This window comes from Cucurbita maxima, unplaced genomic scaffold (assembly GCF_002738345.1).
Source record: "Cucurbita maxima cultivar Rimu unplaced genomic scaffold, Cmax_1.0 Cma_Scf00009, whole genome shotgun sequence".
Taxonomy (NCBI): Eukaryota; Viridiplantae; Streptophyta; class Magnoliopsida; order Cucurbitales; family Cucurbitaceae; genus Cucurbita; species Cucurbita maxima.
This window is the reverse complement of record NW_019272025.1, coordinates 5,236,313-5,257,329: the sequence shown is the minus strand read 5'-3', so window position 1 is coordinate 5,257,329 and position 21,017 is coordinate 5,236,313. Positions and strand designations below refer to the sequence as shown.

The following is a 21,017-nucleotide window of genomic DNA, read 5'->3' as shown; positions in this document are numbered from 1 at the left end:
AACACATATTCTGTACACTATCATATGAGGCCAGGTTTTATTTTTATAAAAAAGAACCAGCTACAAATTAACACAGATGGACAGTTCAAGACTCTCAAGCGAACATAGGCAACTGCAACTACAGAAACTGGTAGGAAAAAAAGATACCCAACAGAGAAAGCAATAGAAAGTCACATGCTGTGAACTGCATGAGTAATGGAAGTAAGCAATATGCATATTCTGTACGACGAGACTACAAGAAGCATCTATCAAACCAAAATTCTACCATATGTTACAAAATTATTACAATGACAGAATTAACTCTAAACACCCACTAGCATCTAATAGCTCACCACCTTTGGTTCGCAATCAAAAGGATTACCTGATGGCCCATTCCAAAATAGGTTTTCACTGTACACCAACTGCAGATTCAAATCCACCATCTGAATTCTTCTGAAATAGAAGAAATCGATTTACCTTCCATCCATCAAAAACAACCTAAGAAAATTCAAGAGTAGAACTGTGAAAAATTAAAGCCCAAACCATTGGCTAAATTCGAACTTTAGGATCACGAGGACCAAATTGAAGTACGCTCTAATCATAAAGGCCAAATTTGTACTTCAACCTTCTTTTAATAAATGAAAACAAATAAAGTTTGAAAATGCTGGCAAAAATCTTCAATGTGTTAATGAAATGAAATATATACATAAATGATCTCTATATATAATACATAGAACAAATTATACAAAATGCTGGCAAAAATCTTCAATGTGTAAATGAAATGAAATATATACATAAATGATCTCTATATATAATACATAGAACAAATTATACAAAATACCCCTTAGAGGTTGAAAAGTGTCATGAACTTGAAATTTGTTCAGACCCTTGGAGACATTTTTATTAAATTAGGATAGAAAGTCGTATCATCGCTAATGTGTAAGCGGTAAAAACTGAAAATCACACATAATATCATTTACTATCTTTTGAAAGCAAACCATTTGTCACGTCAATTTTCATCCTTTATATTAATAAAGAACAAGAATAAGTTTCAAAATGTAAAGATAATAATGAAAATTTTCAAAACAATCTAATAAATAAAAGGACCAACCTTAGGCAAATGTTTATTAGGTCTACATATTCAAAATCACCAACATGAAGTGAAATTCCAGAAATAACGCTAACTTAGAATTAAAACATAGCTGCGTGTCAAAAGAAAAAAACCAATCATTAAGTGTAAACATGAAATTATTACCAGAATAGAAAATCAATGCGTTGGTGATCCTGAATCAGATCCTGATCCCGAAGAGCTGTCACTATCAGAATCTGCAACACAAAAATGAAAAAGAAAATTGGTAACATATGAAAAATATTATTTCGACTAGTTTTCACCAAAATGAACAATATGACGTTATTATAAGCACATCCGAGTAAACAAACGATTTACTTACCACTAGAAGAAGATCCAGAATCACTGCTAGAGCTACTTGAGCTACTGGACTTGCTCGAATGATCCCGCTGTTGTCCCCCACGGATGGGTGATGAAGAGGAAAGAATATTTTCATCTGCATGAGAATAACCTAAACGTTAGTAACTCTGTTCACTAGACAATTAAAAAAGCAAAACCCACCAAATTCTGTGCATCAACAAACTGACCTGCTCTAGTTTCTCTAAGTAACTTCGAACCATCAAGGGCTGGGATCTAGACGAGAGAGCAGCAGAGCTTTACTTAGCAAATATCAATTGATAATTTCGATGAGAAGAAATGACTGGAAAATTATATGCAAGGCTTACCTTCTCCTGACCATTATGCTCGGCTTCTGCCCGAGCCTTCAAAATGGCAAGTTCAGCTTTCCTTTTATTCTTGCTCAAACTTTTCCTGTAATTCGTAACAAGTCTATCAAGCTCCCACAAAGTCTCAGTGTCAACAGTATCAATGTCTACTTCTATTTCATCTTCTTGTTGGAGAAGTTCAAAGTTTCTCTTTTTGATGATCTGTAGAATGGCATCTAGCTTCTCAGACGGTAAATTCTGAAGGTTCGTACTGAGCTTTTTCTTTTCATTGTAAGTCATATCTCTTTTGAAGAGATCTTTTGCCTTGGGTTTTTGCAGTGAAGGCGTCCTTGCTGACGGAGTCACACTCATCGGCTGTGTCTTGGAATCGGCAGGGTTAATCAATGACTCTGACCTCCGTAGAATCTTTCTCATGTCAAGAGGAGGAACTGTTATGGGATGGGATTTTATTGAATTGGAAGATCGAGTAGCCCCAAATTCCATTCCCAACCTCAGCTCCTGATAATAGTTTGATTCTATTACAACCCACCTATCCTCAAAGATTTTCAGCAGCTGTTCAGCCATTATGTGAACATCTTGTCCTCTTGGATTATAAGTCATAGCATTATGGAAAGTAAGTCTCACGTCCTCCGCAAATTCTTTTGGAGACTTGTACCAATTCTTGTTTAGCCTCGTTTTCACAGTACCCAGGTCCATCGGATGTCTGATAATGATATAATAATCGTGCAAACAAAGCCCCTCTACATCGACAGGAGTATTAAATACCCAACCATGCTTGTGCTTCATCAATTTCTCAAGTAAAGAAACACAAGCATTGAAGATCTTGGAACCTGTGCCAAAACCATGTTTAAATTTTCTTCTACTATGCTTTTTCCCATTTAATTTGGACTTCTTATAGCTCTCAGCTGGAGGAATCTTATCTTTCGCAAGCAAGAATTCGGAATTTCTGTAGAACTGGTTTGCTTTCGGGGTCCTCTTCTCCCTTTCCATGAAATCATGCACCCCTTTACCATTCTCCAGAACCGATGTGCTTAACTGGCGTAGTGGCCTGGAGTCATCCGTAGGAACACCAACAGAACCGACTTCCGAATGCACATGATATGCTCCACGACCGTTATCAGCTATATCCATTGTCGACACGTGAGAATGGCTATGCCCGCTATTTATCTGGCCCTGTATGGCTTCAATCCTCTTAACCAAATTTCTCACAATTTCAAGCTCACTCTCAAATTTCCGCCGAAGCTCTTGCATTTCCTGCTTCGGCTTTGATGCGCAGTTGACCCGATTATGATCGTCGAAACCCATACTACTGATCCCATTAACAGAAGGCGGGTCCTGAGTAGCCTCCGTAGTCGGTCCAACGGATGTCTGTCCATCAAGCCTCGTCAAATCGTCAGCGTCAGAGGCAGCGTTCGGTAAAGGCTCCTGCTGAGATAGATTCGCATCTTCTGACGCTTCTGAATGCGGCACCGCCTGGTCTGAATTGTTATTTAAGTCTTTAACGTTGCTGAACGTGTCGGAGATGGTCTTCCCATTCCTGTTGCTTGGATCCTTATCGGTGGTGGTGGTAGACACAGTGATGCTGGCGGTAGCACTGGCCGTATTCTGGCTCTTCACACCTTTGAACGTTTTCCTTCTGTAAACCTTACACTCCGAATACCTCTGCTTAATTCTACCTTCATCTCCTCCTCCAGCTATAGGCGCTGAAGCCATACAAATAATCAAAATACCCAAAACCCTAAAACCCTCTTTTTATCCTCAGAGTATCGAATTATCCGTACCTAGGGTTTCCCTTCACCCGAAAAAAAAAAAAATCAAGCAAAACACGCAAAAAACTCAAATCTCCAATAAATTAAACACCAACACCGACGCCGTTCACCAAATTAAACCAAACAAATATATATATATATATATATCTCTATTAAACAAACCGATTTCTAGGATTCACGAAGGATCCAATAAAACTGCACCGAAGAAGCCACACGAACGAAGAAAATACGTCTAACAGCACCAAACGTTAGGGTTTGGAGGTCGGAAACCGAAATCCCGGCCAGATCTGGCTCGGTTGTTCTTGAGAAAAACACCACCGGGTCTCTAAGATCCACCGCCTCTCGACGTCGTCACGTTACAGGTGTACGGCAGATGCGAAGATCGTGGCCCGCAGCGTATTATATGACGCGTAAGGACGGCATCCAAAGGCCCGTGCAAAGAAATGGCCTTAGATGTCAATGTTTACGCGTCACTGTGGAAAGTGTACCGCACGGCCCAATGTGAAGAAAGGAGGGAAGAATATTTTGGCGCGTAAAGTGGACGGCGTGGAGATTTGATGGAGTTGGAACAATGGCGGGGACTGGTTTATGAATTTTCGAAGGGGATTTGATAAGTCGTGCGCGTGGATTATTTTGAAAAAAAAGAAGGAAGAAGATTATGTTTTGAAGCTACGGAAAATTGAATTTGCCGTTTAAATGCTGCCGTCGGTTACGGCGAGAGTAGGGCATAAATAACTCACCAGGCCCAAGCCCAATACCCACCACAAGCCCAAGCCCAGTCATCTCAAATTCAAATCGTCGTCGTTTTATTGCAAAATACTTCTTGAACTCCACGATGGGAGAGGCGGTAATTCAAATAATTAACTTTTTAGGAAGATTTTAACCGGGCAGTAAAAAAATGAAACATTCCACACTTAATTTATTTATTTTTTATGTTGCCTTATTGTACCAACAAAAGGATCATAAAAAAAATTAAAAATTATCTTATATGACTTAGTTAAAATAATATAAAATAATGTGTATATGTAATAGTTCGACACTATCAAATATTGTCATCTTTGAGTTTCACTCGAGAATTTTGAATTTTTCCTTATGGACTTCCCCATTATGCGTTTAGTGTAAAAATATTTCCACACTCTTATTATGGTTAATTCGATCTCACAATTCACCGCTTGAAAGCCTAGTGTTTTCGCTAAGACACAAGAGGGTGTTTGGTCCACCACTAGTAGATATTGTGACAAATATACAATAACGGCCCAAAGCGAATAATATTTACTAGCAGTGGATTTTGAGTGTGGATTTATCACCCAAGTGTTCAATAATTATTTTCAACTTATTTATAAATAAGTTTGAGATAAATTTTTAATTTCTCTATTTAAAACAAATTACATTCTTTATTACATTTTGAAAAAAATAATATTTTAAAAATTTGTCGAAATTTAAAATTAAAATTATAATTGTGAAAGTTGAGCTAAAATTTTAATTTAATGCGGTAATAAAATTTCCGTGAATGGAAAATAATATTTTATACTTCGAATTTCCACAAAAGGATTCAATTACGTACACTATAAAGGAGACGGAATGCAGACTACGTCGTTTTGGAGTGGAGAGACTTAATCTAAGCGATTAATTCAGTTCCGCTGTGTCAGAGTGTATTGACCTCGAGTCTCGAGTTGATCGGAATTTACCTATTTTCTAGATCAATTCCCATGGCGATTCCCGCACTTTCTCCTCCGCATCCTCATTCCGAACACCAAGAAGAAGAAGATCCAATGTCTCCTGCTCAAAACCCTAATTCCACGGACTTGCAACAACCGGAAGAAGGAGGAGAAGGAGCGGTAGAAGAAGAACAGAGGCAGTCCGATCCGCCTCAAACTTCTGAAACCCTAACCCTAGAATTGTCCGATCCTCAACAGAACTCCCCTCAGGCAGACCCGCAAGATTCGGAGCTCCAACTCAATGAAAATTTCATCAATGATCATGATCCTAGCGACCAAGGTGAGTCTACTGCGCTCTCACCTCGAATCGCGGATGTCAACGCGTTTGTTTCTTCTTCTGCTGCTTCTCGACGGGCTCCGAAGCGGAAGAAGTCCTGGATGAAACGAAGATTCTTTCAGGAGAAATCTCAGAAGAAGCTCGAGATTCTGGTTGATACTTTTAAACCCATTCCCTTCGTCCCTGCTAAAAATCTGGATTTCTCGAGTCACGAGAGGCTTTTGAAGCGATTGGGCTTGTGGGATTTCGTTCATATTAAATTTGATAGGTCTCTGCGATATGACCTTCTTTTGCAATTAGTTGCGAATTTTAGCAACAACCAGAGGTGTAGTTATGTCAATGGAAATAGAATCAGGGTCAATCGGGCTGATTTGGCTCGTGCCTTGGGGTTGCCGGTGAAGAAAGCGGCGATACTGGAGGATGGTGAGGAAGATCCCATAGCATCAGAGGAATCGATCGCTTTTATTGAGGATTTTGTGTCCAACTGGTTACTCTTACACGAAGATACGTGGATGATGCCCAATGAGATAATGAATTGGACAAAGGCGATCAAGGATGGGAGCTTTGAGCGGGTTGATTGGGCTGGTTTGATTTGGTTTATGGTGGAGAAGGAGTTGATGCAATCTCCGCAATTGGTGAATTGTTACTATGCTTCACATTTGCAGTGTCTGATCCGAGCACAACGGGAGGATTTATTGAAGGAAGAAGCGCCTAAGGTAGAAGAGGTCGAACACAAGGAGGAGGTGGAACAGGAACCTGAGCAGGAGCAGGAGCAGGAGCAGGAGCATGAGCAAGAGCAAGAGCAAGAGCAAGAGCATGAGAATGAGCATGAGCATGAGCAAGAGCAAGAGCAAGAGCATGAGCATGAGCATGAGCAAGAACAAGAGCATGAGCAAGAACAAGAACAAGAACAGGACGAAGAACAGGATGATGAAGATGGGGCTTGTAATGACAGTCTAAAGATAGTGGGGAACGATGACTCTATGTTTAAGAAATTGGAGGAACAAAATATTGAATTGTGCCTTGGGCAAGACAATGTCGAGAAAGTTGATATTCAAAAGGAGAAGGATAGTATTGGGGATATGATGGATTTAGTGGAAAGCAAAGAGGAAGAAGAAGAAGAAGAAGAAGAACAGCCACAACAACAAGGTCAATGGCTTTTTGATCGAAAAGGTAGTGCCCCGGAGCTTATGTTCAGAAGGTGTAATACGAATGAATTCAAGGAATTTGATTTTGGGGATGATAAGAAAGCAGAATTAGAAGAAGGGGATGGTCAAGGAAAAGAAGAGGAGGAGGAAGTGGAGGAAGAAGAAGAGGAGGAGGAGGAGGAGGAAGAAGAGGAGGAGGAAGATCAGGAAGGCGAGTTCCGCCTGTTACCAAGGAGCAATCCAATTGATGGATTTCCTTCGAGCCATTTTATTCAAGAAATGGAGACAGAGCCAATTAATTTTAACTCAGAATTTGAATTGCGTGATCATTCACCTGTTGAATTTCTTCCACCCAGAGATGATAGCAGAATGAGTTCTGGTGGATGCATGCCTTTTGTTAATAGCAACAAGAGAGTGATTGACCCCGATATTGACAACCCAGCTCAGTCTCTTAATGGCGGGAACAAGAGGTTAAGGAGCGAAGGTCCTCTTGACTATGACAAGTGTATGGATAACGTACAACAGTGGCTCGATAAAGCCAGGATAATGTACGCAGAGAAAGAACAGGTTCATCAGCAGGCCACAATGAATCAGCAATACTTGCTTCACGAGCTGCAGCAGAGAGAGACCTTCATTGAACATTTGAGAAAGACAAAGTTTGAGGAGCAGCAGAAGATGCAGTCTGATATTTACCGACTTGAGCGCGAGCTCTATGTGATGGGAAATTTACTGGACGGCTACAGAAAGGCAATGAGGGAAACACACAAAGCATTTGCAGAGTATAGAGCCCGGTGCTCGCAACCTGATGAACCACTCTACAAAGATGTTGCTGGTTCTGGTGGTCTTGTTCTGAGCACCATGGAACTGGAAAGGATCCGTTTGAAGCAGGCAGAGGAAGATAGACTAAACCGCTTAGTTATTGAAAAGAAGTTCAAAGCCTTGGAAGATAAGTTCGTCGATGTATTCCATGCTCATCTGCAGCAGGTTAGTTCATTGGATAGTAGGCTGCTAGATTTTGGAAATGAAGTGAAAACCTTGAGTGAATCATTCGCAAATAGGAAAGCTCCAGAAACTTCAGAACCCGTTTCAAATGAATGATGCAGTCCCCGGAACGCACTGTGTATAGTTAACTTTGAATCATGACTAGCTTGCTTCAAATGGTATTTTTTTTTTTTTTTAGTTTTGTGTCTCTGTTTGTGTAGATTCGAACAGGAAATTTAGTTCTTTCCAATTTTATCGGCAGATTACGGTTAATGTTAAAAGTTATTATTCTTATCAACATATGAGGAGCTTTGAAAGCTTTCATTCATTCTGTCTTTCGTAGACAAACCCCTATGGGCCTCTTTGCTCTCAACTTTTTTGTACTGATCAAAGATGCTAAGATTATTGGGGATTCTAACTCCTGATTCTTCATATGACCTCTGTAAAGCTGATACTGAATCTGTAAAAGAAGCCCATTTTCTGAATGTTGCAAAAAGATATCCACAGTAGTTGATGTCTTATCTACTGTGTTATACCGAGAGTGACGATTAAACCGTTGCATCAGCTCGGTCTTCATGTGTCTGCTATAAACTAAGGTTAAAAACACTTTTTTCCCCTTAAAATTTTGGTTTTGACAATATTTTTTGTTCATCTTCTACTTGGATTATCTGCATATTCCAAAGATGTACGTTGTTTAGAATAACAAAAGTTTAAAGACGATGGCAAATCTTTAAAAAAAAAATTAATGTTGTTTCCATATACGTATAGTTGGGTCCTGCAAGGTTCGCGGGTTTTATTCTGTAAAAACCATTCCTCGGCGGTCTAATTTTCTCCTATAATAATCTATGAGCAACATCTCCTGTGGTTTCCTTCCACCACCGTCTTAAAGCATCACCTCCGATTTTCCCGACGTGTGCTATTCGAGTCAAAATCATCCTCCATCGGTCTCCGTTTTCATCGTCAATCCCCATCAAACACGTGCCCACAGATGGACTTTTCCTTGAGTGGGTCCTTTTCTGGATGGCTTCTTCTCGAACAAATATCATGAAAATGGGTGGAGCCACCAATTTGGTTTTAAATCCGTGATGTGGGTGTTTCTGTACTTGTAAACCCGAACTCCCTCGGTTTCTTGGTTCTTCGTTTCATGAGGGACATTCCGGTTCTTCATCTCCCGGTCCCACTGCCACCGCCGATCAGCGCCGTTGGTCGGCGATCAATACCTCCGTCCTGCGCTCTATGCAGACATAGGTCACTTCCTTCACGTTCCGGTTTGCGCGCTGTGTTTCATCCGGCTAAGAAGTTCCAGGTATTGGCTGCGAATAAACAGTTGCCGGAGCTGAAGAACGGAAAATCAGGTTCGACATTTTGATCCATTGAGTTTCCACAAAGCTATTAGGTACGTTGCTATTCGATTCTTAGCTCGTTGAATTTTGGCAGAGAGCGAAGGTGTTTCTGTGCGAGCAGAGGATAGCGATGGCCTTGATATAGGATGGCTGCCTGCTTTTCCTCATGTTCTGGTTGCTTCCATGTCTAATTTTCTCTTCGGTTACCACATAGGGTAACCCCTCTGTGCTATCAATTACTGTATTCTCCTAATGTCTACATAGAATCATCTGACTCAAATCTTGGGAAACCCAAATTCATGACCAAATTTGTTTGTTTCTATCAATCTGTTGAGTTTAAGCTATTTACACCATATTTTGCAGAGTAATGAATGGTCCTATTATTTCTGTTGCTCGAGAACTTGGCTTTGATGGTAACCCAATCCTTGAGGGACTTGTTGTGAGCATTTTTATTGTTGGTGCATTTCTTGGAAGTATAAGCTCTGGCTCGCTGCTTGATAAACTAGGCTTTAGGCGTACTTTTCAAATTGCCACGATACCATTGATTGTTGGTGGGCTGTTGAGGTATTTGATTCTCTGTTGAATGTATACTGACAGTGTTTTCTTTAGCTGATTATCTCTGTTTGACTCGCCGTGTTCGTGTCAGTGCTCAAGCGCATACATTGGATGAAATACTTTGGGGAAGATTTCTTGTTGGCCTTGGCATTGGAGTTAATACAGTACTTGTTCCAATATATATTTCTGAGGTACTGCATTTCTTCTAAGCTCTCTCTCTCTTCAAGTTCAGTTTGTGGCGTTGATGAAAATGCTTGAACTAATGCAAATTCAAATGGTGTTTCAACCAATATGCTTTGTACTGTTATATTTGAATGAGGCATAGCCTCAAAAAGTGGACTGAGTGTTGCAAATTTTGTAAACGTGACCATCGAGGTTGAAGGCGTTATGCCTGATTTTGATTGTTGATCGTGTAGGTTGCTCCAACAAAGTATAGGGGAACACTTGGAGGCCTATGTCAGATTGGAACGTGTCTTGGAATTATTGCTTCTCTGTTTCTGGGAATTCCATCCGAGGGCGATCCACATTGGTGTGTGCGCTTTGCTCTCTTTTCTTGATTGTGAGATCTCACATTGGTTGGAGAGGAGAACGAAACATTCCTTATAAGGATGTGGAAACCTCTCCCTAGTGGACGTGATTGAAAACCGTGAGGTTGACGACGATACGTAACGGGCTAAAGCGGACAATATCTTCTAGCAGTGGGTTTGGGCTGTTACAAATGGTATCAGAGCCAGGCACCAAGCGGTGTGCGAGTGAGGACGCTAGGCCCCAAGAGGGGTGGATTGTGAGATCCCACATCGGTTGGAGAGGGGAACGAAAGATTCCTTATAAGGGTTTGGAACATCTCCCTAGTGGACGGGTTTTAAAACTTTGAGGGGAAGCCTAGAACAGAGAGTCCATAGAGAACAATATCTGCTAGCGGTGGTTTTGGTCTGTTACGTTGATTGTTTCTTACTTCAGGGCTTAAATTCTTGCTGCAATTTCTGATAAACTTTAACATGCCTTGGCTGGCTTCCTTCAGGTGGAGAATAATGCTCTATATTGCAAGTCTTCCGGGATTCTTTATTGCATTTGGCATGCAGTTTGCAGTTGAAAGTCCACGCTGGCTAAGCAAGGTAGGACTTCACGTTTTTTAAAGACAACAGGATTTTGTCAGCAGCTTCTTTAGAGGTTCCATATGGTGTTCTAGGCTGGACGAGTTGATGAAAGCAGAGTTGTTATTGGCAACCTATGGGGAGAATCTGAAGTTGAAAGAGCTGTTGAAGAGTTCCAGTCCGTTATAAGGAACGATGGAAGTGATTTGAACAGTGAATGGTCGGAGCTTCTCGAGGAACCGAACTTTAGAGGTATCGGGTGATCCTTTTTAATTGGTTTTAGAATTTCACGTGATAAACCTTATCTCATGTCTTTGTTCCAAAAGTCTTGACAAGAGTATGCATTACCCTTTATGAATGATTGCCTTCTTTCTGGGAGCTTAACTGTGAGATCTCACATCGGTTGGAGAAGAAAACGAAACATTCCTTATAAGGGTATGAAAACCTCTCCCAAGAAGACGATTTTAAAACCGTGAGGCTGCGGCGCTACGTAATGGGTCAAAGCGGACATATCTACTGGTGGTGGACTTGGGTTGTTATAAATGGTATCAGAGCCAGACACTGAGGGGTGTACTAGCAAAGACATTTGGCCCCTAAGTGGGTGGATTGTGAGATCCCACATTAGTTGGAGAGGAGAACGAAACACTCCTTATAAGGGTATGAAAATCTTTCCCTAGGAGACACGTAATGGGTCAAAACGGACAATATTTGCTTGCGATGGGCTTGTTTAGTTAAAAGGTCTAATTATTCGGTTTAACAATGCAATTGTACTTCATATGACCTTCTCATTTCTTTGCTTAATTACAGTGGCATTCATTGGAGGTGCCCTTTTCTTCCTTCAACAGTTTGCTGGCATAAATGGAGTTCTTTATTTTTCTTCGTTAACCTTTCAAGACGTTGGAATCACAAATGGTGCTTTAGCAAGTTTAGTTATTGGAATTACCAACTTTGCTGGTACTCAAAATTTTTCTTTATTTGATGAACTTATCTGTATGCAAAATCTTTTTCCTTAGAAAATATATTCATTCGTTAGTCTGGTATTCAACAGGTGCTCTCTGTGCGTTGAACCTGATGGATAAGCAAGGGAGGCAGAGGCTATTAATTGGAAGCTATTTGGGAATGGTGAGTTTAATGACAGAGGTATTTCAAGGCAAGACGGTACACATCTTGTGATATCCCACATTGGTTAGAGGGGAACGAAGCATTCCTCATAAACGTGTGGAAACCTCTCCTTAGTAGATATGTTTGAAAACTTTGAGAGGAAGCTCGAAAGGAAAAGCCCAAAGAAGTTAATATTTGCTAGCGGTGGGCTTGGGCTATTATAAATGGTATCAGAGCCAGACACCGAGCAGTGTGCCAGCGTGGACGCTGGGTCCCCAAGGGTAGTGGATTGTGAGATCCCACATCGGTGGGAGAGGGGAACGAAACATTTCTTATAAGGGTGTGAAAACCTCTCCCTAGTGGACGTGTTCTAAAACCTTGAGAGGAAACCCAAAAGGGAAAGCTCAAAAAGGGCAATATCTGCTAGTAGTGGTCTTGGGCCGTTACAAAGGTATCATAGCCAAACATCAGACGGTGTGCCAGTGAGGACGCTAGGTCTCCAAGGGGGTGGATTGAAAAATCCCACGTCAGTTGGAGAGGGGAACAAAGCATTTCTTATAAGGGTGTGGAAATCTCTCTTTAATGAATGTGTTTTAAAACCTTGAAGAGAAGCCCGGAAGAGAAAATTCAAACAGAACAATGTCTACTTTTATTACACGTCCCATAATACTCTTAAATTTTCATCTCTGTGCAGGCAGTTTCAATGTTGCTTATTGTCTCTACCATTAGTTTCCAGCTTGATGAAGAACTGAGTCACAACTTATCAATAGTAGGAACTATTGCGTAAGTATTTGCTCACTCTTTATTCATGATAGAGACGAATTCTGCACTATTTATTGCAAACTCATTCATAGACTATCATCTTTTTTTTAAAAGAAAATCGACAAAATTTGTTGAAAATGTACTGGTTTCAGAGGATTTCTTGACTGGGGTGTCTTTTGTTTTCTCATTTCCATAGTTATATCTTTTCCTTCGCAATCGGAGCCGGTCCAGTGACGGGTATTATTATACCCGAGCTTAGCAGCAACCGAGCGCGTGGTAAGATCATGGGATTCAGCCTTGCAGTTCACTGGGTAAGCAAGCAGAACAACCTATTATTAGCAGAATCATTACATACTTTGTGAAGTTTTGAAACATGCAAATGTTCTTGTGAGATATCACATCGGTTGGAGAGAGGAATGAAACATTCCTTATAAGAGTGTGAAAACCTCTCCCTAGTAGATGCGTTTCAAAACCATGAGACCGATGACGATACGTAACGAGCCAAAGCGGATAGTATCGGCTAGCGGTGGGCTTGGACTGTTATAAATGGTATCAGAGCTAGATACCGGGTGGTGTACTAGCGAGGATGCTGGGCCCCAAGGGGGTGGATTGTGAGATCCCACCTCAGATGGAGAGGGGAACGAAACATTCCTTATAAGGGTGTGAAAACCTTTCCCCAGTAGATGCGTTTTAAAACTATAAGGCTAACGTTGATACGTAACGGGCCATCTTTCATATAAACTTCCATGAGTGTTTTTCATGCTGCTATATTAACATGTTGTTTCTTCAAATCATACTCTATGCCCAGGTATGCAATTTCTCAGTGGGTCTGTTCTTTCTCGACTTGGTCCAAACATTTGGAGTTGCTCCAGTTTATGCTAGCTTTGGTGCATTCTCCTTGGTGGCAGCCATATTTTCCAAGTACTTCTTAGTGGAAACTAAAGGGAGGTCTTTGGAGGAGATCGAGATGGCACTAAATCCCAACTTCCATGGCAGCGACAAGTAATACAGAGATTGACCCTGGCCACTTTGCTGGGTACTGTTTTATATAGATGCAGAATAAAGAAAAGTTTACATTTTTCAAGAATGCCTTCTCGTCTCCTACTCGAGCATAGCTTAATAATTTAAGCACACACTCTCAACCAAAAGGTTAGAGATTCGAATTTTTCCCCTTTTACTTGTTGAAATGAAAAATAATTCCTTGTAGTTAAAATGTGAGATCCCATATCGGTTGGAGGGGGGAACGAAACATTCCTTATAAAGGCGTGGAAACCTTTCTCTTTCCCTAGTGCACGCATTTCAAAACCTTAAAGGAAAGCCCAAAGAGGACAATATTTGCTGGTGGTGGGGTTGGACTCTTACAAATGGTATTAGAGCCAGACATCGGGCACACGATGACGCTGAGCCCCTAAGGGAGTGGATTGTGAGATCCCACATCGGTTGGAGAGGGAAACGAAACATTTCTTATAAGGGTGTGGAAACCTTTCCCTAATGGACATATTCTACAACCTTAAGGAGAAACTCGGAAGAGAAAACTCAAAGAGGACAATATTTGCTAGCGGTGGGTTTGGGTGATACAAATGGTATCAAAGCCAGACACCGGGCGGTGTGTCAACTGGCCCCAAGGAGGGGTGGATTGTGAGATCCCACATTGATTGGAGAGGGGAATGTAACATTCCTTATAAGGGTGTGAAAGCCTCTTTCTAATGGACATGTTTTAAAACCTTAAGGGGAAGTCCAAAGAGGACAATATCTATTCGTAGTGGGCTCGAGCTAGTACATAAAAGTTCTCGTTTTTTCCCGTTTTTTTGATCTCTTTGTGGAATTATGTATGGATAATACATATCATACAGTGGGGTCTCTTTACATACAGATTCAAATTTCTTCTAGTTTTTAATGGGTTTTGTTGTTTTGTTCTTTCTCTTTCCTTAGAACAAAACTGTTAGTGCCTGTGGTGTTCTTAAGGGCCATTTACTGAAGAAAGATGGGCATAAAGTAAAACAATAAGAAAGAGAGAAAAGGCAATACAAAAGGATAGAGGAATCCTCCATATTCTTCAGCTGTCAACCCTGACTTTATTCCAAAAGATAATTAATACCCAATGTACCCCCTCTGCCAGTACCAATATTATTCCCTTCAACACATTATATGCTTCATTACAGTCAAAGTAATACTTAAGTGTTCTTATCCATAATTAAGTTGATGTAATTGCATTTACTCCTTGTATTAATAGTTGCTAATTACAGGACTAATGAAGAGCAGTTAAAAGATGCGAGATTCTCTGTCTGTCTCCTCACCTGCAAGACGAACCCAGTTGGAGTGGGGAGCCTTTTTTAAAGGGCTTGTTTGGGAAGGCATGTATCAGAAAGCGGCTGTTTGGACACTGGTTTGTGGACTTGACAAGAACCCAGACAGGGCCACACCCCAAACCTGGATATGGATGGCATTTGAAAACTGATGTAGAGATGGTTCAAAGTTGCAAGTTTCAAACTTTTGGGTCGGTTTTGAAACGGAAATCACAGGTAAGGTAATGTTAAAAGGCAGAGGGCGGCGGTTTTGGAAGCGGAAGGCGAGGGGCTCTTAGTCCAAGGTGAGAAAGAGAGGAAGAAACTCAAATACCCATGACCAATATGATTGCTGTTTCGAGTTTTGATCTGTCAAAGTGAGTCATGCAACTTTGCTCCACCTTTTTGCTGCCTAAAATCGCCATAAATCCACCTAAAAATTACTCCTTTAGGTACACTTAAGAACAGAGAGACCCCACCCGAGTGGGCCCTGGTTACGCACGCTCCGGTAAAATTTTACGTTTGGTTTCGTGGGGTTCGAGAGAAAGATTCCGATGGAGAATTTGCAGGTGGTTTTTTCTAGAATTTCTTGAATCGTTCACTAAAAAATCAGATGTTCGAATTCTACTGGTTCTTGTTCTAAAAAAAACTTGTGCCCATCATAACCCTCAAATGAAACTCGAAATAAAGATGATTCTTATCTAGTGAGAAATAGGTTTGGATTTTGGAGATTTTTAAAAAAAGAAAAGAAAAAAAAAAGAATAAATAAATAAATAAAAAGGTTAATTTGGGTCTTCCACTTTTCTTGTATTTTTTATTCCGTGGAGTCGGATATTGTGGAGGATGGAATATTTTTTTTTATTTTTTATTTTTTATTTTTTAATTATTGTTTTTTATCTTTTAAATCTTTATTAGTAGTGAGGCCGTTTCAGCCGAAACCACCTCCTCCTCGACATTCCAATTTATGCCATTTGACCATTTTGCCCTCCCACGAATTGAATTGGTAAGTTGAAAAAAAAAATTATTTTACTTTCCCAATTGCTCTAAATCGTTACCCAATAAAAGGGTCTAAATTTATAGGCTTGACTCAATTAAACAACCATCTTTATACCCGTTCCGAAAAGAGTCAAGAAAACAAGAATGTTCGGTATTGTTCTAGAAAGAAAAACAAAACAACAAATACGATACAATTGAACAAGAATGTTCGGTATTGTTCTAGAAAAAAACAAAATAACAAATACGATACAACTGAACAGTTAATTTATCAAATTTATCCAATGTTAGAAGCAGACGTGTATAATGAATCTATATAAACATCACGAGAATAAAATCAATTGTCTTGACCAAAAATCTCAACACATTCTCAAGTAGTTTACTATTGTCATTGACATGGAACAAAAATAATTTATCTTTTTACCTAAATAGTTCCAAATTGTACATGGTCAATTTTGAAATAAAGTAAATACCTGTATTTGTGGGGTACGCCATTTGCAGGCCATTTATTACTGTACTATTCAGGATGAAAATTTGGATGGCTATTTCGTAGTTATGAGCATAAATGAGGGGTATTTTCGTCATCGTACTCCAAGTCAGAGAGAGAGGAAGGAAAGAAGGGAAAAGGAGGAAAAAAAGGAGGAAAAAAAAGAAGAGGGTTCTCAACTACAGCGAAGGGAGGCTTGGCGTTGGAGGGTTTCTGCTTTGCATATTGTTCTTTTTCATTTCTTTCCCTCTTGCTTTTGCTCTTCACTTTATATCTATACTTTACCCTTTCTTCTTCTTCTTCTTCTTCGTTTCGACCAAAAGCAGCTGTGTCTGTGAGAAGAAGAAGAAAAACAAAGAAAAGAAGGCCACAACAATGGAGGACATCACTCACCCTCCCATGGAACAGCTCCAAGACCTTGAGTACTGCATAGACTCCAACCCCTCTTGGGGTACGATGCTTCTCCCCCCTTTACATTTCTTCTTATACTTTCTGCAATTTTCATTTCCCTGTCTCTGTCTCAACTGAGAATCCTTCTGGAAAACCACTCATTGCCTTTCATGTCGGGAAAATGGTTGGTCGGCTTTACAGTGTTGGTGGAAATTTCGGGTTGGTGTTTTTCTTAGGCGAACTGCACTTGTGAATACGAGTTTTCTCTCCATTTTTTGTTGGTCTCTGCTTTTTGTCGTGTTCTTATTGTGCAAGCTTCTTCTGATTATGTTGCTTCAGATTATTATCTTAAAAGAAATGGAATGGGATTCTATAGCTTCTAAAGCTTCCTTCTTTGGATGCTAAACTGTAATCCAGCTTTCACATTTCCAATTGATTCACAAGGAATGCTAACCCCTTTGAGGATTTCTGATATACACTGATAAATTTTTGCCAAAATTCTGCTTTTATTGATGATCAGTCACTTGCTAGGCCTTAAGACGGTGATGGTAGTTTATGTCACCAACGAAACATTCCTTGTAAGGATGTGGAAACCTCTCCCAACAGAGGTTTTAAAATGAAAGCTTAAAGAGGACAAATATTGGTTGGCAGTGGGCTTGAACCATTACAAATGGTATCAGAGCTAGACACCGACATCGGGCAGTTTGCCAACAAGGATACTGAACCCAAGAGGGGGTGGATTGTGAGATCCCATTTAAGTTGAAAAGGAGAACAAAACAAAAACCTCTACCTTGAGGTTTTAAAATCTTGAAGGGAAGCCCAAAAAGTACAATATCCGCTACTATTTACATAAATAAACGCTCAACTTACTCTTATTTTTGAGTATATAAAATGGTGTTGTTTTGCAGCTGAAACCATCCTACTAGCTTTTCAGAATTACATTCTGATGCTAGGCACCAATGTGATGATTCCATCTTTAATCGTCCCAGCAATGGGTGGAGACAATGTAAGCTTGGTTATCTTCATTTCATTCTCTGGCCGTCGTTTACACTTGATTGATCTCATATTATCGTTTTCTTTGTTCAGGGAGACAAAGCACGAGTCATTCAGACTCTTCTTTTTGTAGCTGGCTTAAACACACTTCTCCAAGCACTGTTTGGAACTAGATTACCAGCAGTAGTTGGAGGCTCCTTTGCCTATGTTGTTCCTATAGCTTACATTGTCGGAGACTCATCATTGCAACGGATTACCGATTCTCATGAAGTAAGTTTCTCATCTTCATCTATCTTAATAGAGGAAATCCCCTGTATACAGAATAACATAGTCTGTATACAGGGTATTGAAAGAGATCTTCCCATGTGATTCGTTTGCAGAGATTTTTACATACAATGCGTGCCATCCAAGGAGCTCTCATTGTTGCCTCAAGCATACAGATCATTCTCGGTTACAGCCAAGTTTGGGGCTTACTCTCACGGTATGTTCCTTCACTTCAATGAAACAATTGTGGGGATCTTGTATCACTTATCGATGTCGTTGATCATGTCATTGCTTTGTGTGTGTAGCTTCTTCAGTCCATTGGGAATGGCTCCTGTTGTCGGATTGGTTGGCCTTGGCTTGTTTCAACGAGGATTTCCAGTGGTAGGTTCCATGAGCTTTGGGGTTTATCTCCTGGATTTTGCTTCCATTATTTGTAACCAAGACAAGGAGTTTTTGTTTTTCAGCTGGGGGAGTGTGTGGAAATAGGGTTGCCCATGCTCATACTTGTCATTGGATCATCACAAGTAAGTGGCGTTCATTTCTCTTGTAGTCGGTCCTCTTGGTATGTTCATTACTTTCTTAACCTCTGGTGGAATTGCAGTATCTAAAGCATGTGAGACTCTTCAGAGATCTTCCAATTTTTGAGAGATTTCCAGTGTTGATCTGTGTCACAATTGTTTGGATCTATTCTGTTATCTTAACCGCGAGCGGGGCGTATCGGCACAAGCCCATAAAAACCCAGTTAAGCTGCCGAACTGATAGAGCAAATCTTATTACCACTGCCCCATGGTGAGCAGAAACTCACTTTCTTGGTGTTGGCTTTATAGAGTTGCTGGAACTGAAAGAACACATGAATGTGTTTGCTGTTTCAGGTTCAAGTTTCCATACCCTTTGCAATGGGGTCCTCCTACTTTTTCAGCTGGTCATTCATTTGCTATGATGGCTGCTGTTTTTGTTTCAATGGTTGAGGTATTTCTCCTCCTCACAGTCTGAAAATGAATGTGAGCTCGGTGCTCTTGAAAGTTGCTCTTGACTCTTAATATGTTCATCACAGTCAACCGGTGCATACAAGGCAGCCGCTCGCTTGGCAATTGCCACCCCTCCTCCTGCTTATGTACTGAGCCGAGGCATTGGCTGGCAGGTAAGCTGGTTGGTTTAACCCGGTTGCCTACTGTTGTTTGTGCACGGCCCTGATTGAAATGGTTTGCTTTCTTGTTAGGGGATTGGCGTCCTGCTGAACGGTCTCTTTGGAACAACCACTGGTGCAACGGTTGCTGTGTAAGATGGAGTCTGTTCTATTTTTCATCTTCCTGTTTCCGACACGAATGAACTCGATCAATGTTGCAATTATGTTATGCAGGGAAAATGTGGGACTTCTTGGGCTTACCCGAGTCGGAAGTCGAAGGGTTGTTCAAATTTCTGCTGGTTTCATGATATTTTTCTCTACCTTGGGTATGTAAGAACACTACATCTTGGTATCCAATTTAGCCTTCAGACCGCTAACAAGTTACAACTTGATGGTTCTTTTTAAGGTAAATTTGGAGCTGTCTTTGCATCCATACCAATCCCCATCTTCGCTGCACTCTACTGTGTACTCTTCGGCCTTGTCGGTACGCATCAAAACTTGAACAAACTTCATTCATTCATAGTTACACTCCACCTGACAAAAACTGCTTGCGTTTCTCAGCTTCGGTCGGATTATCATTTCTCCAGTTCACAAACATGAATTCAATGAGAAACCTCATCATCACAGGACTTTCACTGTTTCTCGGATTATCCATCCCCCAGTTTTTCAATGAATACTGGAACCCTACCCACCGTGGGCTTGTTCATTCGAACGCTGGATGGGTAAACTCTTACTCGACCCAAGCAAAAAAAGGCCATGCTTGTTTATCATGTTCTAATGTTGGGTTTGACATGGATTTGCAGTTCAATGCGATTATGAACACAATATTCTCGTCGCAAGTAACAGTGTCGTTGGCAGTGGCTGTGTTGCTTGACAACACATTGGAGGTAGAAAAATCAAAGAAAGATAGAGGAATGCCATGGTGGGTGAAGTTCAGAACGTTCAGAGGAGACAACAGAAATGAAGAGTTCTATACTTTACCATTCAATCTTAACAGATTTTTCCCGCCAACTTAGAATTTGAATTTCAGCTTAGCCTTCTTCTCTACCCCACTCAGATTAACAAAACCCTTGGCCTGATCTCAATCTTTTGTTTTTTGTCTTTCTTTACATTTTTTGTGGACCATTTGTAAGTGGGTCCTGGACGATCGTAGAGAATTTGATCCATGCTTTTGTAGATGCAATAAAAATATGAGGGAAATTAGGGTTCTAAAGTCCAATCCCATCTTTTTTTTTCAAAACATCTAAAAGTGGCTTTCCGGCAAGGCAGACTCCCAAGATCGGATTTGAATTTTTCCCATTTTTTAAAGATATTCTTAATAGAATGCCTAAAAGCATAATAATAATTTGGAAGCCTAAAAGCATCAAATTCTAAATTGAACTAGTAAAGTGGGGCTGGCAAAGTAGCTAATCAATATGGAAAGCCGAAGGATCAAAACCTTGTATCCATAGAAAATTAAAACTTCTGTAAGCTTAAACGCGATTGTTCATCGAAAACCTACATTCTAAGTTGTGTTAATCAAAATATTTCTGCGTCTCATTCCTATAAATGTTATGAACAAATTGAAATCCACTAACAGAAGAAAAGATACTTTTTGACAAAATTTCAAATAATAGAAAGTGGAAAAGAGGCAATGGCGAGATCGGCTACGTACACTGCCGGTAATAGTGTCGCCGGTAAACCTTCTTTCATCCACCCGCGGTGGAGCATCGACACGACGAAGGTCGATAACCGAAAAGGAGTCCTTCAGAGATCCATTTCATATCATTCACTAAGTGTCATATGGCACTTGCAATTTCAAGGATTTCCTCATTGGGATGAACTCAGAAGTAAAACAAATAAAAACAAAATACCTCGCCGTATCAGAAAGACTGCAGCTGGGAATGCAGATTGATTTAGAATTGGTGAATGTTGTAGATGACAATCGGTACATATAGACGCCAAGCATAAACCCTAAT

General features: G+C 40.4%; 4 protein-coding genes across 8 annotated transcripts; 3 read left to right on the top strand and 1 right to left on the bottom strand.

Annotated features, from left to right (window-relative positions):
• Positions 1-46: 46 nt before the first annotated feature.
• On the bottom strand, positions 47-4,216 carry LOC111483828 (transcription factor GTE4-like). Of its 2 annotated transcripts, XM_023130163.1 has the most exons (6): positions 3,705-4,216; positions 1,774-3,565; positions 1,636-1,681; positions 1,431-1,544; positions 1,235-1,305; positions 47-477 (listed from the first exon to the last, which is right to left on the bottom strand). In XM_023130163.1, the coding sequence occupies exons 2-5, from the start codon at positions 3,484-3,486 to the stop codon at positions 1,247-1,249; spliced, it is 1,932 nt and encodes a 643-aa protein (XP_022985931.1). In that variant the 5' UTR covers positions 3,487-3,565; positions 3,705-4,216; the 3' UTR covers positions 47-477; positions 1,235-1,246. The 2 variants fall into 2 exon arrangements, with proteins under 2 accessions (XP_022985931.1, XP_022985930.1); XM_023130162.1 differs by having other exon boundaries at positions 1,774-4,216.
• Positions 4,217-5,126: 910 nt separating this feature from the next.
• LOC111483818 (golgin subfamily A member 6-like protein 22) lies at positions 5,127-7,994 on the top strand. Its single transcript, XM_023130139.1, has one exon. The coding sequence runs from the start codon at positions 5,252-5,254 to the stop codon at positions 7,781-7,783; it is 2,532 nt and encodes an 843-aa protein (XP_022985907.1). The 5' UTR covers positions 5,127-5,251; the 3' UTR covers positions 7,784-7,994.
• A 483-nt stretch (positions 7,995-8,477) lies between these two features.
• LOC111483836 (probable plastidic glucose transporter 1) lies at positions 8,478-17,485 on the top strand. Of its 4 annotated transcripts, XR_002718421.1 has the most exons (15): positions 8,479-9,021; positions 9,104-9,224; positions 9,373-9,573; positions 9,656-9,755; positions 9,981-10,093; positions 10,586-10,679; positions 10,754-10,910; positions 11,466-11,612; positions 11,707-11,780; positions 12,454-12,542; positions 12,718-12,832; positions 13,330-13,557; positions 14,768-15,183; positions 15,259-15,402; positions 17,473-17,485. XR_002718421.1 is itself a non-coding variant. In XM_023130179.1 (14 exons), exons 1-13 carry the CDS (start codon positions 8,811-8,813, stop codon positions 13,525-13,527), a joined length of 1,527 nt encoding a protein of 508 aa, XP_022985947.1. In that variant the 5' UTR covers positions 8,478-8,810; the 3' UTR covers positions 13,528-13,557; positions 14,768-15,206. The 4 variants fall into 4 exon arrangements, 3 of the variants coding, with proteins under 3 accessions (XP_022985947.1, XP_022985945.1, XP_022985946.1); XM_023130179.1 differs by lacking the exons at positions 15,259-15,402; positions 17,473-17,485 and having other exon boundaries at positions 8,478-9,021; positions 9,373-9,422; positions 9,516-9,573; positions 14,768-15,206; XM_023130177.1 differs by lacking the exon at positions 17,473-17,485 and having other exon boundaries at positions 14,768-15,542.
• Positions 16,256-20,278, top strand: LOC111483831 (nucleobase-ascorbate transporter 1-like). The gene is made up of 14 exons (XM_023130167.1): positions 16,256-16,737; positions 17,585-17,682; positions 17,763-17,939; positions 18,050-18,150; positions 18,239-18,314; positions 18,398-18,457; positions 18,535-18,722; positions 18,806-18,902; positions 18,988-19,074; positions 19,153-19,211; positions 19,294-19,385; positions 19,466-19,543; positions 19,621-19,781; positions 19,863-20,278. The coding sequence occupies exons 1-14, from the start codon at positions 16,365-16,367 to the stop codon at positions 20,073-20,075; spliced, it is 1,860 nt and encodes a 619-aa protein (XP_022985935.1). The 5' UTR covers positions 16,256-16,364; the 3' UTR covers positions 20,076-20,278.
• Positions 20,279-21,017: the final 739 nt, after the last annotated feature.

Excerpts from the sequence above, each read along its gene's own strand:
- LOC111483828 (XM_023130162.1), bottom strand. The coding sequence starts at position 3,486 with ATGGCTTCAGCGCCTATAGCTGGAGGAGGAGATGAAGGTAGAATTAAG. Across the intron at positions 1,682-1,773 it reads AGCATAATGGTCAGGAGAAG|ATCCCAGCCCTTGATGGTTC; the intron begins GTAAGCCTTGCA and ends TCTCTCGTCTAG. Across the intron at positions 1,545-1,635 it reads ACTTAGAGAAACTAGAGCAG|ATGAAAATATTCTTTCCTCT; the intron begins GTCAGTTTGTTG and ends ATTCTCATGCAG.
- LOC111483818 (XM_023130139.1), top strand. The coding sequence starts at position 5,252 with ATGGCGATTCCCGCACTTTCTCCTCCGCATCCTCATTCCGAACACCAA.
- LOC111483836 (XM_023130177.1), top strand. The coding sequence starts at position 8,811 with ATGAGGGACATTCCGGTTCTTCATCTCCCGGTCCCACTGCCACCGCCG. Across the intron at positions 9,225-9,372 it reads CTCTTCGGTTACCACATAGG|AGTAATGAATGGTCCTATTA; the intron begins GTAACCCCTCTG and ends CATATTTTGCAG. Across the intron at positions 11,613-11,706 it reads TGGAATTACCAACTTTGCTG|GTGCTCTCTGTGCGTTGAAC; the intron begins GTACTCAAAATT and ends GGTATTCAACAG.
- LOC111483831 (XM_023130167.1), top strand. The coding sequence starts at position 16,365 with ATGAGGGGTATTTTCGTCATCGTACTCCAAGTCAGAGAGAGAGGAAGG. Across the intron at positions 18,903-18,987 it reads TTTTTGTTTCAATGGTTGAG|TCAACCGGTGCATACAAGGC; the intron begins GTATTTCTCCTC and ends TGTTCATCACAG. Across the intron at positions 19,544-19,620 it reads TGTACTCTTCGGCCTTGTCG|CTTCGGTCGGATTATCATTT; the intron begins GTACGCATCAAA and ends TGCGTTTCTCAG.